This window comes from Lonchura striata, chromosome Z (assembly GCF_046129695.1).
Source record: "Lonchura striata isolate bLonStr1 chromosome Z, bLonStr1.mat, whole genome shotgun sequence".
In the NCBI taxonomy this organism is placed as follows: Eukaryota; Metazoa; Chordata; class Aves; order Passeriformes; family Estrildidae; genus Lonchura; species Lonchura striata.
Genome location: NC_134642.1, coordinates 36895753 through 36914635, shown reverse-complemented (window position 1 = coordinate 36914635; position 18883 = coordinate 36895753). Strand labels below are relative to the sequence as shown.

Genomic DNA, 18883 nt, shown 5'->3' with positions numbered 1-18883 from the left:
GAGGCTTATGTACACTTCTTCATAGCACCAGGAGCCTGCTAATGGAAGAAGTGGGCACCATCATCTCTGTCTGATGCACTGAAAGTGCACCCTTGAATGTTTTTGTTCAGCCAGGGAGTGGAAAGCTGCTGTTTAGGTCAAAAGATGCGAGTGATTGAAATTTCAGTATTTCATTGGCTTTCTTGGGAAAGAATTTGCTAGCAGCAAAATGTTTTGATTACACTGTTTAGTTTGAGGTTTAAAGCTAAGTTGAAAGTGCCTTTGTTAATCTTGGGATAATGCTCTCTTAGACTTGGAAGCTTGGTTGTATATTTGGAGTAAGTTCAATGAGCCATAAGCCCTAATGGCAGCTAAAGGTAAACATTTAGCTTTAAGCTTCATTGTCTTTTGCTGCATATAGTTTTAATTACTATAAAATGTATTATCATGTGTTAAAGCTAGTAAATTAAACCAGTGTAAGACTAAAACAAATCAGTTCAAGTAAATTAGAATCGGGTCCTCTTATGTCAAAGAAATACACCAGTATCCTGTGATTTTGCAAAATTAATAACTTTCTAATGCAAATCTGTAATTTTGCTTTGGCACGGCACAAATGTCTGAAAACTATGATATTGTTTAAATAATTTCCATCTCCTTAGAATTAACTTCATGATTTTAACCATAGGAAAATCATGCTGGGACAAAGCACTCCTGTTAATTGCTCAGCTGTGATACTGGGGAAATTCAGTGCATTCATGAAAACTCTGTATATTAATTGTTTTGGGATACCAGAGTCTAATCAGATCCAGAGCTAGACTGCATCCTGTCTCCATTCAGGGTCTAAATTTGGTGCTTTATTTAAGCACTTGCCTAAGGGATTTCCCTTGGGACCAAAGGAAGTAGTTGGTTCACTACAGGCAGTGGAGGGTTGCAGGCAGCTTCAGATATAAGGTGAGCTGAGCTAATTCAGGCTCTACTGTGCTGCTAACTAACAAAGTATGCTAGGGAGATCACAATCCCATCTGTCTAACTGATGAAAGTCCAGAGGGAGACTGTAGGACTCACTCTTCATTGGATAGTTCTAGGGAATGTGCAATAAGATATGTTAAAATCAAAATATATATGTCTGTGCAACTTTGTAGACTAAGTGTAAATATTCTATTGGTTAACAGTGAGAAGTATTTAATGAAAAATTACATTTTTATGAAAGTCTCTAAAGCAAGACCCCAGACTTAAGCATATGAGCTTAGGTGTTTTTCCTAAAGATGCTATACAAAATTAATTCTTAAAAATGTCTTGGATATTTTCACCCAAATACTCCAAATACTCAAAATTTTAATCTGATGAATGTCTACATGATCTTTTAAACTTGATGATTAACTTATCTGAATTTTTATAGCCATACAGCAGCTGCAGAACCACAAGAGTTTAGCAGCATATGCCCTAAAACAACCAGGTCACTTTATTTTCATCTCATTGGTATGTAGATGAATATTTTAATATTAATCTTGGCATGCAAAGGAAATTTTTCAGTATCTTGGTAGTGACATGAAACTTCTTCTGCAATGAACTAGGCAGGTTCTGCTGATAAAACTGGGAGATTTATTAGTATTCAGATGTTAGGGTGGTGCATAGTGTTGTGCACAGATTTCTTGATTAATTTAAAGCCTTCCCTCTCCCTCCCAGAAAAGTCTGTCCCTGGATCCATTCTCTGCTGAGCTGTCTGTCTCTGACACTGCACTTAACCATTGTTTGCTTTTGTTTGCAAAGAACCTGAAACAACAGATCTGACCAGGGAGACACCTCCCAGTGTCTAGGAAAAATACTTTTAATATTGTTTCCCTGATTATTGCACAAAGCAGGTATATCTGACTCAGTATTTAGAGCACTGCTTGTGAGATTAACTCCTTGAAAAAGGTAACTGATAAAGCAAGAGGAGTGAAAGATATTAGGAAGTGCTTAACAACATTAGATAGCATAAGAAGAATATCCAACAAGAGAATGAGTTACCAAAATTGTCCACTTTTCCTTTCCTCACAACTAACCTGGCATATCAGTTGATCTATTTTGTGCAAAGTGTCACAGTGATGTGAAATTATAATAATTACTAAAAACAATACATTATAGTGCAGTATATTATACAAGAGATTTCTCTATCACAAATGATTATGTATTGTACTTGTCATCATATTTATTATTTGCTGGAATACTTTCTAAAACCATTTCAAGATGAGTTTTCCCCTTGAGATGAGTATGAATACAGCACAGAAGAACAATCAGAAACATTAGAAAAATTGGATTGTGTGAGGGGGTGCCTCACACTTAAATAATTTCCACGTGATTTTAAAAGGAAGTTCAAGTGACTATAAAATTGCTGTTTTCTGCATCAGAAAGAATTCCCTTCTTGAACTGAATCCATTTCCAAGTTACAACATAAAGCAATAATCTAAACTTTTTGGGTACATTTGGCATTGAATTCTGCCCTTGGTTTATACCTATCCAGTCCTATTTGCTTTAGCCATATATTTATTATTTTAAAACCACTATGACTTGCGTTAGAGTCTTTCTGCATAGCATTTATGTGTTGGAGTTGCACAGCTGCAATTGTGATCAGACAATGTCCATGGAAGTTGTCTGATTTTCCCATTCACAGATACAATATTTGGAACTGGCCTGCAAGGTGTTGTCCCCTGTGTTGGGGAATGCTGCAGGAAAATGGGAAAAGTGGAAACAGAATGAGCCCTTCCAGTGTAAAAGTTGACAACACACTGAAATACGACATAAAAAAAAAGGACCGTGGAGACAGTTTTCAGCAAAATGTTCTCATCTCAGGGAACATGGGAGCTGGCTTGCCCTGGATGCACTCACCAGCTGAATTTGTGTTCCTTTCCCCATCTGTTTGCCATGTTTTCATCTCATACTGTTTTGCTCACACAGGGAGCATTCTGGGAGGTAGCAAAGGTCAAGTGATAAATCTCCCTCTTTCTTTCAGCTGCAGATCCTTACATGTTTGCAGGCATTTCCTTTATTATAAACTTCTGCAGAAGGAAATGTTGGGAGGGACAATCAGTGTATTTAAAGCCTAACCTGCTGTTTGTGCTATCTCCTAGATCTTTTTAGGGCGCAATGCCTCCTTTGGGTCCCTTCATCAAAGGTGTGTTGTTTCCATTTGGGTGGACACATGGACAAGGTCTGTTGCAAAGAGGCAGCTCTTGAGCTAGTAGGAATTCCTTGGATTGGAATTAGAACCGAAAAAGGATGTGTACAGGAAAATTGAAAACACTACTAAGCAAGCCTTTGGAAGGAGGCAATGTTAACAGCTTTCATTTGGAAAACACTATATATTTTCATTTTGGCTCTGGCATCAAAAGCACAGAGGAGGGAAACAATGGAAGGGTAGCCAAAATAAATGCTCTTCTGTCTACCAGGAAATGGTGGTGAAGGGTGACTTAAGATGGTCTGTTTAGCTATCATTACATCTTGCGAGTTTTTCTGATTTTGTTTTTATTTTTAGCAAAATAATGAGATACTCATGTCCTGTGTGCCACTGTGCACTTGAGACAGGCAGCTGGGAACTTCTGCTTTGCCACTGCATTTGCCATGCTGGCACAAAGCAATGGACTTCAGTGATCAATAAATCTTGTATTGACCACTAAAAGAAAACATACATTAACTTTGTCATTTCCTTCCAGCTGAACATAAACAAATACAAAATGCCTGCCTTGTACTATAATTTTTAACTTGAAGACTGTTGGAAACATTTGCAGCTAGTCCTGTGTAAACACTGGTAGATTCAGGGTGCACTTGGAGGTTATTTCCTGTAATAAATATTGCAGTAACACCAGAATAATTTCTTTGAAAGCTATTTCTGTCCTTATTTTACTTTCATAAGCTTTAATTTTAATATTTTGGGTGGCCTAGAATGAATGTTTACATTATTGTGTTGTTTGTGTTTTTTTAGCTTCTTATTTTGTTCTCTCTTTGATAAGAAGAGGCCACTTTTGTAGAGAGTGGAAATGGTGTCAAAGCATCAGAATACTCTCTCAGACTACTTGAAGTCACCCACCCCTTTACAATGTGCCTCTATGAATGAACTTAAAACACTTGATAACAAACTGCCATGTGAATAGTTACACTGGTTTCACTTGAAATATAATGGCACTTAGAGAAGTACATACTGGCAGTTGGCTTCCAGTATGAATCACGAGTTGACCAGGGATTGTCCAAAAGCAGATATTGGAATATTGTTACAAAATCCAGGTACATAGGCCATGTTCTCTGCATTATTGTTCTGTGGGTTATGTAGGTTGTCTGTGTTTGTGTTTTTTCTTTTTTTGGTGTTTTTTTTTGTCTGTTTTTCTGAAGAGAAGACTTTGGCTCTGTATGTTCCTATCTGAGTGGATTAACCTGATTACCTTGGAGATCAAATGCTGGAATCTCATCTTGCTAATGCTTGTATATGTTTGAAGGGACTTACTGGCATTAGAACACAAACTCTTAGAAATAAATCAAGATCTTTCCCTCTATTGCCATCTATTGCCTTATACAGCCACATAGGGAGCTAGGAACTGAGGGTAATAGACTCCTACTTGAAAACTCTAAATCCAAAATCCACAAAACAGATAAACTTAATTGGATTTGTCAGTTGGTCCTTGGCTTTATAAGCAAATTCTGAGTTATTGCGTTTGTATGATTATAAAGTTTTGACATCACAGGCTTCACAGCTTGGTAATGGTGGGTTGCACAGTGTGATCCTTTAGGAATGAAGGGTTTCAGTGATGATTTAGTAGACTTCTGTCTCATTTATTAGTGTATTCCCTAGAAAAGTATAAACGCAGCTAATTTATACAGCCAGCTTTAATTATTCAAGATCTGGTCTTTGTTTGATCCTGAAGGCCAGACCTTGACAGCAACTGGACGGTAATAAGAGAGCACATCCAGATGGAGTCCATGGTTCTCAAAGGGCTTCTCCCAAACACAAGGTATCAATTTGCCATCCGAGCAGAAAACTCCTTTGGATCCAGCCCTGCCAGTGCACCGAGCGAGGTCATCCGCACATTCAGTGAGTACAACCACCTTTCTGTTATTAAAGCTGAATAAAAATGAAGTATATCTGTAAATAAAGTGTATCTGGGATATCTGTGGAGGCCTGCTGGTGAAAGAGTTGCTCTCCAGGCACAATCACTTCCATTCTGACACCTCTCAGTCCTGTCTGAGGAGCTTGTAGCAAGCACCCTGTGAAAGTCAAGCCATGAGCAAAGATTTGAAAAGACTTAGGCAGCATCACTCTCATGCCATTTCTTTGCTCTGGAGGTCATTGACAGGTATTTTTGGATTGCTACTTTCTGAATTTTGTGCTGGCTTCATGCAGTACAAATAAGTGAATATCATGGGGAGAAATGAGAGAGACAAAATCTATTGTTCATTTTTTCTGTTATTTGAAGCTGAACCTTATATATAACATTTATAATTTCAACAACTCAGACCAAATCAAACTTGCAGAGTTTTCTGAGGAGTAAGACTCTTAACCATTAAGCACTGTCATGAAAATAATGATATAAGGAAATAAGCACCCCTTTCTGATCAGAAGTTGCATAGCAAAAGTATTAGATGAACCTGCCATCATACCAATTTGTTAACTATTATATTTACATTTGTGTAGCAATATAGGCCATGCATACTGCAGTAAGTGTTGGTCCAGTTGCTGCTGGGCTTCCTCAGGATGCAATCCTCTGCCAGTACCAGTGTCTCTGTAGGCTGACTTTAAGGGGCTGTTGCTCCTCATCATACCCAAATTCATAGCTTGCATGTGAGAATCGAAACCAAGCCAACACAGAGCATATTGGGAATTGCACAAATCACATCTTCTAACAGCAAAAAAGCCAATGTCACAAAGAGAAGCAATGGAGGAAACAGAGGCAAAGCCAGCAAGGTATGGGGACTAACTGAGCTAAATCATTAATGTCTCAAACTTTTTCTATAAAAATATACATCAGTACTTTTAAGTTTAAGTGCCTTTTATTTTTATTTTCTCACTCTCTCAATTGCAAACTATCTCAAATTAACTAGTGAAAGTGAGCAGCAAATATTCAGGTAGGACTGTGATCTCTGCAAGAAGAGTTTGCCTGCTGCAAAAACAAATAATATACTTAGTGACCCACCAATTTAACCTGATAAAGATTTCTTTTTAAACTGCCTCTCTGTTGTGGAATCCCTTTTTTCATTGAGTCTCATATGGCAGGTTTTTTTTTTTTTCATTGAGTCTTATATGGTAGTTTTTAGTTTTCCTTTTGTCCCTCTGTCATAAATTCAGTCACTTGAACAGTTTGCATGTAGTTTGCCATGGCTGCTGAGCTCATAGTTTAACTTCTGAAGTAAATGTTTGTGAAAATTTTGTGTAGTGTACTCTAGAGTTCCTTGGCCCATGGAATTCTCCAGGGTCAACTCCTGCTGTCTCAGGCACATATGTGCTCCTTGGTATCTTGTTTATCTTTGGATGTTAGCAGCTGCATCCTTTGGTCAGAAAAAGATAAAGTGTTTAGCTCTATTAATAAGGGTGGAATCATCTTCATGCTGAGCTTATTACTGCAGTACTCCAGGGAAGGCACTTTGCCTTGGAAACTGCTTGTTCCACAGAGGCCTGCCAAGATGTCTCTAGATCATGGGTTTCTGTCATTAGAGCTTGAAAGCAAATTCACATCTGGTGTGGGTAAGCACTGATTTCTAGAGGGGTTCATAAGGGACATTAGCTTGGTTCTCTATGCCTGGATCAGACCTGAAAATTCATTACATTATGCATTTTGCACTGGTGTTTGATTTGGCTTAAAAAGTCTGTGCTGGCCCAGGGTAGGCACATCAGTGCTGCAGTGACTGAGAGGTTGGTTTCCCTGCTCCAAGGGCCTGGCAGTGCTGGCAGAGACCCTCATGACCAGGCAGAGCTCCTGCAGGCCAGGGCATGTCATGTCTATGATGTGCTCCAGCCCTGCTCCAGATTTGTACTTGGGGCTACTTTGGGACTCTAGACCCTTTGGCAAATGCAATTGTTCTTTTGTCAGTGTGCTACTTGAAAATGGGCTTAAAAACTACATATTGCCACTATGCATGAAAACCTGCATTATCTTGTGGATACCTGTCATCACAACAAGCAGATTTGAGCAGTGCAAGGATTGTTGCTCAAAAGTGTCAGGGATTCATGCCTTTAGAAATAAATTATTTGGTTTTCTGAAGGGAGGACTGTAGCTGAGTTGATAGTCTAGCTGATAGCAACTTTCACTTGTCTCTACTTTTGATGTCTGTGTAGGAGACTGACTTGATGTTAACCAGATACACAAGTACTCTGCATATTAGTAGAAAAGCTAAATTTTTATCAGGAGAAAATTGTTCTTCATTAAAGCTGTGCATAGCCTGAACATATATTTTTCCCCAAAACATTAAAAACCTCTGAAGAATGATTCAATGGACAAGTTTCAGAAAAAACCCCAGGAATTAAAAAAACCCCCAAACTACACACTGTTCTCATAGGCATCAAATTAAAACTCAATCCTAATTCATATTATATATCTGAAGGTACCCTCCTGCTTCTGGCAGCCAGAAAACACAGAATTTTGGTCCAGTTAATCAGTCACTTCAGTTGCTCAAGTGTTAATGTTCAGTAGATTTGAGGTCCTCAAAGTTTTGTGTTTTTCCGTGGGTCACTGCAGGAGGGCATGTGCCCTTCACAGACACCTAATAGTCCCCTGGGGCTGGCTCAGGTGGTACCAGTTGCTTGACTGTCTCAAAGTGCCAGCGAGTGACTCTTAGTCACCTGCATTTTTGAAAAGGTGCCAGACAGCTGGCATCTCTGAAACTGAAGCACCTTTTTTCTTCGGAGTGCACATCATAAGAATTACTACCTGTGGTTCCTCCTTCCACCTATGCAGTGAAACATACTATATGCAGAATTTTGGTGCTATCTTCTGCCTGCCTGTTCTTCAGAAATTCCTGAAATATCTTAGAAAACTGGCAGAAGTTATGTCTGACTCCTTTGCATTACATTTAGCTCACATGGTGCTGGCACTAAGGTCCTTAGTGTTTTTGGATTTAAAAAATTTGCAATATTACACTTGTATATGCTGGATTTTTTTATGCACAACTTGACATAAGTAGTGCTTTTCTGATGTTTATTTTAATTGATTAGCAAATTCCCAACATTACCTCAAATGCAGAGGACCTTCAGGGTCCATGATGTCTTACTCAGGTTGTCTTGCAGCTCTTGTAGGCAGGATGAAGCAGAGATGAGTCCATGCTACTTGGGGATGTTTTCTGTTGTGGTTTATCTTGTTCTCACAGGTAGTTCACTCCTTTTGTTTTTAAAATGGAGGTGGATTTGCACTACTCCTTACTGTGTTGTTTCAGGTCAGAATAGGAAAACCTTTGCTCCCCTAAAGGGATGTTGACAGTGTCACCTAACGTGACAGACCTCTCAAGGTCCTTGAAAATAGAACATGTGGCCTTGATTATAAGCAGTTACCCCCTTACGTACTAAAAAAAATGCATGTATTGTTAATTGCTCCATTTTCAGGGAGTAAGGAGAGGGCATATTTCCCCAAGGGTTCTCATTTATTTATGATTTGGTTTTATTAATTTTTTGCTAGAGGGAAATTATGCAACAAATCAATTTTTTGTTGCCTTTCTTAATTACAGTTGCACATTGTGGGTATTTCACCTACATGGTTGTTGGGATTTTGTTGTATAAAATCTTTCAAAATGTCATGGAAAATTCACTGGAAAATAAAAGATTGCACAGTTTAGAAACAATAAAATAAACTGTCTCAAAGAATAAAACAAAAAAAAAATGTCATCACCTGCATTGCTTAAATACCCTTCATCTCCTCGGGAAACAGATGGGGCTTGCACTGTGCCTGCAAGGTCAACAGCCTTGGGCTTTACCGAACCAACAGAGGAAGTGTCTTCTGTTAAAAATACCCTCCTGCTTGTCTCCACAATAAACGTGACAGAAGTGACTGCTTAAGCAGGGCACATCCCTTCCTCTGGCCCTGGCTGTCATGCCAGGATCACACAGAGCAGGGTATTGCCACAGATGCTTATATATTCTGCATGGAGCTTGAATGTGTCAGTAAGGCTCAGGCACAAAAAAAGGGGCAGCCTCTGGGGCCCAAAACTTTATTTAAATGCTGGTGATGTGTCCTGGAGATAGTAAATGGAGACGGTTTTCCACAGAACTGTTTCCCACACACCTCCAGAGAATTTACAAAAGCAGCGTTGATAGTTGTAGGGACAGTAACAAAAAGCAAGAGACAGGCCAAGTGACATGCAGAGTCACACTGTGAGTCATTGGAAAGCATAAGACATGTTTTAAAATGTTCCTGATGTATTTTGGATTAAGAAACCCCTCCTGTGGGGGGTTCTGGATGAAGCCAGTCAGTCTGTTAACATTTCAGTTCAATCTGTCTGTGTGACAGTGCCCCCTGTTCCACCTCCTACATTCTCTCATGTCTCTTCATCAGTAGGATGATGGCAACCTAATCAGCAATACAAACGTTTTTGCAGCTTCATATTTGTTTTGAGGATTTCCGTAGTATAACTTAATCCCTAATTATTTGGAAAGAAGCTGTCTAAAGTTCATGACCCCCAGAAGTTCTTAAATTATTTGTAAAACAGGATTATAGGACCTGGTAGAAGGTCTTATACAGACTTCATCTCCTTGTACACTGGAACACTGATTTAATTAAATATAGCCTGCTTATAATCTCTGCTGTCGTAGTTTTGGTATTTGCAGTGTACCACTTTGCTTAATTGTCCCTGATTTACAACCAATTACAAGATGAGCTCTCCAGGGAAGCAGCACAGTGCAGTTACAACATGGGCTGATGTTGTGGTTTATCTACAAAAAGCCCTGTTAATTTCTATGCATCCTGATTTGTAGTTCTATTGCATCACATGTGGCTATCATGTTATGTCCAGTGAACAAAGACCAAATATAGGGAAGAACAGGGCAGCTGAGAAGCCAGTGGTATGATACCTCATCAGTCATGTGTGTACTCACCTGTGTAAGTTCAGACATGGTCAGGAGTCCATCCAGCATCTGCATTGCTCCCAAGTGCATTACATCTTAACAAAGCTGCTCACAGATCAGCAGGTAGAGAAATGTAGCATGTGCTGGCTGAAATGCAGATAGCTAGGGTCAGGAAGGGGAAAAATTGGAGAGTTGGAGACCTGTGGATATTAGGACATCTTCTGAAGTCACACTTATTCTGGTAACACCAAACTTACATAGCGAGTGTCTTTGAAGAAGGGCCTCAAAGCTCTCTTTCTACTAGACACAATATGCCATACCTTCTTTGTTCTCTTCAGACTCTAAATGTTGTACCAGTTCAATAATGTGAAAGGAAGCATTGTCCAGTTTAAAATAGTGGGTACATTTGGTCTCCCGAGGTCTTCTGTTGGAAAAGCATGGAACATTTTGATATGCTGGATGAAACTGCCAGTCTCCCAAGCTACCATGTTTCATTGCATGCTGGCAATTATTAATGTACTTTAGTGATAACCACTCAAATCAGGAGAGTTACATTTCTGTCAAACTGGCATGACATTATAATCATATCCATACATGCAGATGCATTTATCTGAATATGAATTTGAGATCTAATGTTTTCCTGTGTATAGATTCTTCATTTTCTGCATTGCTTCACTCCTGCCATCCTTATCAAACTTACATCCCATTAAGCCAGTAGAATGTTTGATTGGAAAGAGAAAAAAAATATGACAGCATTTTGACCATAACAGATGTTTATTTTGTAGCTTATGAGTTCTAAGTTAGAAAATGGAGTTTGTGTATTACAGCTTGTTTGAGTACAGATTTGATTGTTTCCCTTGATAGATCATTGTGAGTTTTCATTTGTTTATTCCCAGATTATCTTTATGGCTTCCATTGCTCTTAGGCAAATTATACTTTTATTTATTATAAGAACAAAATTAGCTCTTACTTTCAGACACATAATATTAAGGCAATAAGCAATATTGGAAATGATACAACTTCTAAACTTTTTAACTAACTTCATTTACGGGTTTTCTTCATCTTTGCCCTGTGGGAAAGGGAATGGAAGTTTCTTTTTAAGAGACTGTTCCCTGGGCAAGGCCTGATGAGCTTGACATCTCAATGGACTGGGAGCTGCCAGAGGATGCACGAGGAATAAGCGTCAACATAACAATAACATCAACACCTGATCTTCCTCCCTGGTGTGTCAGAGACATCTGCTCTGAGAAAAGATCATAAGAGAACCAAGAATGAGGTCCTGATTTGCATCAAAGGCAAAGGGATAAGTAACCAATAGGAATCCAACTAAGAACTGTGTAACTTAGGATCAATGAACGAATGGATTTCTCTGGGTTTTGACTGTATAAGTATGTGAAAAATCTAGTAAAGAGCCATCTGTGATGGAATGATTTTCTCTGCACAACCCAGGCAATGTGTGGATGAAATTATTTCTGTTACATATCCTGGCCAGAATAAAATAATGCCATAATTCTCTAATATTTAAAAAATGTTGTTGGAGAACTTTTGTTTTTACCACAGTTCTGGGGACAGTAGCACTGATCTGATTTAAAAGCAACAGTGTTCAGGGAGCTGAAAATTGCTGCAAATGCTGGGAGCTGAGTTAGTGCTGTCCCTTCCCATGGCATTGAGGTGTGAGCAGGCTGAAGCTGAACATCTCTTTCCCAGCCACTGGCTGCCAGAAGCCATTGAAGTGGATAATGGGTGCAAGTTAAGAACATTTTATGAGAAACAAATGGCCATAGAGGTTCTGGGTGATTTCTTTGGTGAGGAATGGAAGGGATATTGGCCTGCTCTTTTTTAAGGCATTAGCATATGATGGAGCAGAGCTGATGGTGATGATACCACACCCTATTATCTAAGTTACAAAGGAGAGAGACTCTTCTGAAAATTTTACTGATGTTGGGAAATGAAATAAAGCTTTCTGAAGAAAAAGCACATGGCAAGAGCTGTATCTTTTAATCAGAAGCATACTGTTGCATGAGAAGTTTCAACTTGTTGGGGAGGGGGAACTGATCCCTCTACCCACTCCAATGTATGAAAAATATATAGGGAGTGTGGGGGAAATGGTGAACTTCCAAACAATGGCTGAGAGGGAACTGATAGCCCATTGGCTTTTTCCCAGATTATTGTTACTCATTCCAAAATTTAAAGATCACTACTGAGACAAAAAACTCTCAGAACCACCCCCAGAAGGTGAGCTGGGAGTGGGGGCCAAATTGGAATATCCCAAAAAGTTCACTAAAAATGCATGGAAATGTGGTTTCCCTGTATTTTCAATGAAAATTTGTGAACAGTATTCAGTGTGCTCTGGTGGCCAAGAAGGCCAATGGCATTCTGGCCAGTATCAGGAATACTGTGGCTAGCAGGAGCAGGGCAGTGATTGTCCCCAGTACACGGCACTGGTGAGGCCTCACCTTGAGTGCTGTATCAAGTTCTGGGCCCTTCAAATTACGTGGGATGTTGAGATTCTCAAATGTGTCCAGAGGAGGGCAACGAGGCTTGGAACACAAGCTTTATGAAGAATGGCTGAGTGATCTGGGGTTGTTTAGCTTGGAAGGAAGGTGGCTCAGTGGAGACCTTATCACCCTCTATGCTACCAAAAAAGAGATTTTTGTCAGCAGCAGGTGAGTCTCTTCTTGCAGGTGATCATTGACAGAATAACAGGATACAATCTTATGCTGACCCAGGGGAGGTTAGGCTAGACATTAGGAAGAAATTCTTCACTTTAGGAGTGATTGGGCACTAGAATCATCTGCCCAGGGAAGTGGTGGAGTCACCATCCCTGGACATGTTTAAAAAGACTGAACGTGGCACACTGACATAGTTTGGTTGATAAGGTGGTGTTAGGCCGTGGGTGGACTTGATGATCTCAAGGGTCCTTTCCAATCTAGTTAATTCTGTGATGCTGTGATTCAGTGAGCTGAAAATTGCTGTGAATGCTGAGAGCTGAGTTGGTGCTGTTCCTTCCAGCAGTGTCAAGGTGTGAGCACAATGAAGCTAACCATCTCTTTCCCAGCCCTGGCTGACAAATGCTCATTAAAGTGGACAATAGGTGCAAGCTAAGAACATTTTATGAGAAATGAATGGCCACAGAGCCATTCTCATTCCCTTGGTGAGGAGTGGGAGGGATATGTTTTCTGGATCAGTGATGACAAAGATTTCCCTATGAAGCAAGGTGTCCTGCCTCACAGATGTGTCTACCTTCTGCTCAGCAAGGAGCATTCCTGCTATCACCCCAGAAGAACTGGAGAAAGTGCAAATCCATTCGTGGTTACATTGTTGATGCAAACTTGAATGTCCTGAACTCTGTCATAGTGAAAAAGAGTGAAAAGGGCATTCTGGGGCTGACTGACACAACCCTATCATCTTGGTCCCAAGAGTACCATCAGAATGCCCAAGCTGTTCAACCTGTCTAAGAAGGATGACATTTGCCAGTATGTTGTGAGGAAGCCTCTGAGCAAGGCAGGCAAGAAACCCAGAACCAAGGCTCCTAAAATCCAGTGACTAGGGACTACTCAAGTGCTGCAGCATAAGCATAGGCATATAGATCTGAAGAAGCAGTGCACTCAAAAGAACAAGGAAGAAGCAGTAGAATACAAAACTCTTGGCCAAGAGAATGAAGGAAGCCAATGAGAAATGCTAGGAGCAGATTGTGAACTGAAGCTGGCTTTCTTCATTGAGAGCTTCTACATCTAAATCAAGGCAGAAGTAAGGACATTGCATGTGATACTAAAAATATATTGTACATGATATTACCAGTAAATCCCTTTTGTGGTGAACTTTAAATAAACCCCCAACATTAAAACCAAAATAAAATCATCACAACACAGAACAAAAATGAGCAATTTGCATAAAATTCCCTTCTTGATCCTTCACCATAATTAGAAGAAAAATTCCCCGTGATCATTCTAATCCATAACACTTAACACTTGTTAACACTTATTTTGCCTATTACTTCTCCCAGTTACTGTCCTTATTTCAAAATCTTCATGATTGCCCATGTTCTCCAGTAAGAAGACTGGGTTAACCTGGGCCAGATGCCAGGCCCCCACCAAAGTCACTTTCTTTCTCCTCTCCACAGCTAGACAGAGGAGAAAAAATTTAATGAACAATTCATGTGTTGAAAACAAGGACCTGAAGGGAACACACATCAAATATCATCCATCACAGGCAAAACAGGCTCCACTTAGAGATAATAAGGGAAATTTTACTAACAAAATCAGAGCAGAATACCGAGCAGTAAAAGAAGCCCTTACAAGGGGGGTTGTGGTCAGTTCATCACCCCGGCTTCTCTTGCTGCTGAGGGAAAGGAGAAGTCATTCCCCTGCTGCACCGTGGGGTCCCTCCCACTGGAGACAGTTCTCCATGAACTTCTCCATGGCTCCATCTCATGGACAGCAGCCCCCTGCAAATTACTGCAGTGTGAGTCCATCCCATGGGCAACAGCAGCCCTCAAACTCTGCAGCAGTGGGTCACTCTTCTGTGGGGTGCAGTCCTTCAGGGACTTCAGGGTGCTCCAGCCTGAAGAGCCCAGCCTGGGAGCAGGGCCCTCTTCCCACAGGTCTCCCACAGGCTCACAGGCTCCCTCAGGCACCCACCTGCTCTGGTGTGGTTCCTCCAGGGCTGCAGGTGGATCTCTGCTCCCCCTGCACCTCCCTGTGCTGCAGGGGCACAGCTGCCTCAGCATGGGCTGCACCAGGGGCTGCAGGGGAATCTCTGCTCTGGCTCCTGGAGCAGCTGCTGCCCCTCCTCCTTCACTGACCCTGTGTCTGTTGCTCTCCTCACATGTTCTCACCTCCTTCTCTTCTATTTAAATTAAAAACTGGAATTAAAACTGTGCCACAAACCTTGTTTTGATTTTTTTTTCTTAAATATGTTATCATGGAGGCATTACCTTCATTTCTAATTGGCCTGGCATGTCCATCCTTGGAGCCACCAGGGATATGGATATGGAAGAAGCTTCTAGCAGCTTCTGACAGCAGCTACCCCTGTAACCCCACCCTGCTACAAAAAGTAGGCAATCCAACTGCAAATCATATTTGTAATGCATATATATGTGGTTTTATATTCTGAAACTCTTTTGTAGAAAGGCATGTCTTAGAGAATTGCTGTCTACTAAAGAAGGTGATTCTGATGCTATGATGGGCAGCTTGCAGATGATCATTGTAGGTTCCTTCCAATGGAATAATTTTCTACTCTACTCTGCTTTGCTGTACTGTACTGTACTCTACTCTGTTATACTCTGCTGTGCTCTACTCTTCTCTGCTTTAGTCTCCCTAGCTTCCTACCTGGAGTAAAATTATTATGGATGGTGATTACCCTGAATGACTATAAATTTGAGTACTAGGAGTAAGAGAGTTTTTTTCTACATTTTGATTTCAGCATGGTGAAATTAATTCCAGTTTTTGTAGGACTGGGACCAGTTCATAAATGTGCAGTCTGATTCCCTAACAGTAATCCTTTGCCTGTGTGTTCACAGTCAGTAGCAGAAATAATCTGGATGTAGTTTGTCCTGTTTGCCTCATCTTGTTACCAGTCACAGAGTGGAGTTCTCTGCTTAGCTCATTTGGTAGAACTCAGTGCTGAATACTTCTGTTTAATGTACAGATAAAATGTATTATTTACAGATGACTAGATGTACATGTTAGAGTGGAAAGACTTACACACATTCTGTCCCAGTCCAGCATGCTGTCTTGGTTGCAAGTGTGTGCGCCTCATTATTTCTACTCATTTGTTTCTAATTTTTCTGTATGCTTATGTAATGTGCAAAGCCCATTGATAAGTAACCCCTGCAGAGCATACAGAGCGTGGCCAGTTAGTCAGCCAGGGCACACATTCATCTCTGGTGCACATATGTTGGATTTCATAACTGCCTGCCTGGACTTCTGGGTTGCAATCACAGCAAAGGAGGAGAGAGTACAAAAAGATTTAGGGAAGTACATTCAGATCACTAGAGAGACTTTGTGAATCAAAGGTTGCTTATGCTGTTTTTAAGTGATGGAAAAATACTGTAGGGAAAAGGCAGATATGTGAGTCTGTTGTTTTAATGGTTTAAAGATATCTGTTCTCAGCCTCACTGAAATGACAAGTAACAGTAATGATTTGGTTACTTCAACTATATTTCTTCATGACCTGGTGAATTTTAATGACTAAAAAAGCACAAACCATTGTTTAGGCAGCATTTGCTATGTAAAGTGCAGAAAAGTACAGATGCTTTCTGTGAAATAGAAATGAGGATCCCCTTACTGTTTAAACTGTCCATTCCCAGCTCAGAGTCCTCCAAAGCACAGTTCAGCACTCCAGGGAATGGCAGAAATTGATTATGAACTTGAAAAATACATGGTCATAGAATCATTCAATCTCCTGAGTTGGAAGGAACCAACAAGGATCATTGAGTCCAACTTCTGGCCCTGCACAGGACAGCCCCAATAATCCCACCATGTGCCTGAGAGAATTGTCCAAGGGCTTCTTGAACTCTGTGAGCTTGGTGCTGTGACCACTTCTCTGGGGAGCCTGTTCCAGTGCCCAGCAATCCTCTGGGTGAAGATGTTTCTGCATGTTTCTTGTTTCAAGGTGCTGAATTGTGTTTTAAAAAATAGCCTAAGAATACACATAGGACACTAATTTCAGGAGTTTTGGAGTCAGTAGATTAAGTCCTAAATAGAGTGTATCTTACCTGTTCACATATCTTTTGCTGTTCCTATTTATTATCTCTTTTGCTGTTCCAGTAAGGCAGATACAAGACTGTATTTCCAAAAGGCAAAAGCTTGACTTAAAAACAATTCAGTCATTAAAATGTTGTCCATGACAAAAAAGTCTGAAACCTTTGTCCTAGAAAAATGATGAATACAAGTCAGTTTATAGAAGGAGAACTGAGCTTTGCTGACTTTGTTTAATCACCTAGTAAGTGACTAAATGAAGGTCTTCACCTTGTTTTAAGTTGTGTATATATCATTTGGACAGGATCTGCTATCTCCAGACTGACACTTACATTTGTACAAGTTGAACAAACATTTGTTCAGATTTAGGTGATATGAATCGGGAGTGGTAAGATCTGAATTGCTGTATGCAAAGATAAAAAACTATATGAACTGAATATGCTCGTTATGTCTTTTCAGGCTCTGAGGAGTTGGGAAGTGGAAACTATGGGCATCGGTACATCACAGACACAGTGACTGGTGATGGTGATGGATTTGATATTGATGATTCAGACTATGACATTTATATAGAAGAGGTAAATGTCAAGATTTGTCTTTGGACTTCTGTTTTCTTTATAATCTAGATATTTTAAAGTGTCTTGTCAGGAAGATTAATATGTGATATTAAGTGCTTAGATATAGTGATGTGGTCACTTCTTTTTTTCATTGAGGATGAGTTTGTTGCCTTTGATCTGCATCTTAAAAGGTATTAATTTTGTTTCCCCACAGAATTTTGATTTTACTGAATTGGTGTTTCCTCCTTTCAGCTCAGACCACTTCCTGCTATTAAAGGAGGCAACAGAAAATTTCTGGTTGAAACAAAGGTCACTCCAGGGTCTAGTTCCAGGCTTCTGTCACGGGTCCTTACAACCACTTCTGAACCCACTCCTTCCACTGCTGCCGTCACACGGCCTTCAACCACAGTAAGGGTGGCCACAGCGAGGGGCAGCGTGTCCTCTGCCGCGCGCCTCCTTGACCTGTCCTGCGACGAGGCCGTGTGCTCTGCAGACAGCTTCTGCATCAACGACTACGACCGGGGCGGCTCCCGCTGCCACTGCAACTTGGGCAAAGGAGGGGAGACATGTGAGGAAGGTAGGTTTCTGTGTGCCCACTGCTCTTTGTCTGGGTCAAGGAGCAGCTTTGCAAAGAGCCCACCAGTGTGCACTTTGGGAATAGCCACCTGGGCTTTGTGGATCTCTGACAAAGGTGGTTTGCAGTTCAGGCATCACCCCATTTGCTTTATTTCCCTCAATGAGGTGGGAAAAAGTAATTCCTTAATAAAGCTGAATGCAGAACCTGTGTAAAGATGCATGGGGGCAGCTGATCATCCTTCCCCCACCTAAGAGTCAGGGGGTGATGAAGCAGGGATGTTGTTAATCACCCAGGTGTAACAGGATCCAGTCATGGCACCTTCAGATGGAAGCTGAAGACATTCAACCCTTCTATGACATTTGCCTTTTGGCAGCAGCTGAAGCCCTGAATCACCACCATGTTCTGTGTGGTCCAGATGATGCTGGTCTCACTGCAGGGATGAGAGAAAACTCCCATTGTAAAAATACCTCCAGAGGAGGCTTTCTTCATGGGCTGCAAGTCTGCAGTGCAGCACTCATGTCAGACAAAGTGGGGCAAGGGAGGAACAAAATCTCATCATCAGTTCAAAAAGCATGTCCTGAAGGCTGAGTCAATGTGGTGTGTTTGTCTCAGTAAGGACTTGCCACCAGTCCTATTGCCCCTTTTCAGGGCAACTGAGCCATGGCAAGAACTTGCTGTCCTTCTTCTTCTTCCCTCCCTGCCTTCTTGTTCTTTCCCTCTAGAGACCTAAACCCCCACTTTCACAAGGGTAACACTGAGTAGATCACCTGGTGAACCAATCCAGCTCCCTCACCAGGCCATAAGCAGTTTACTTTTTCCACCTGAAGTAATTTTTCTTCTGGTTTGGTGACCAAGGTGCCTCTTGAAAAGAAAACGTCCCATTAGGTGTGGTGCTGTTCCTCCAGCTAAGAAGGAGCTGATCTGCCCACCCCTCTGATGGACATCCCTGTCATCTTCCTATCCCTCTGCTGATCTGATCTGCCAAGACTGTGCCATGCGCATCAGGAGCATCAGGAATCCATGTTTCTTCTACAGGGTCATTTTAGACTTCCATGTT

The 18883-nt window shown here is 40.9% G+C and overlaps 1 protein-coding gene and 1 pseudogene across 1 annotated transcript in view; both read left to right on the top strand.

The window, feature by feature from the left end:
- EGFLAM (EGF like, fibronectin type III and laminin G domains) overlaps positions 1-18883 on the top strand; it is a 72084-nt gene that overhangs the window by 23950 nt on the left and 29251 nt on the right. The window contains exons 7-9 of the mRNA XM_021552052.3: positions 4875-5041; positions 17155-17270; positions 17502-17826. Of these exons, the coding sequence (XP_021407727.2) occupies positions 4875-5041; positions 17155-17270; positions 17502-17826 (608 nt within the window). The remainder of the gene's footprint in view (positions 1-4874; positions 5042-17154; positions 17271-17501; positions 17827-18883) is intronic.
- LOC110482269 (small ribosomal subunit protein eS6 pseudogene) lies at positions 11138-13748 on the top strand (annotated as a pseudogene).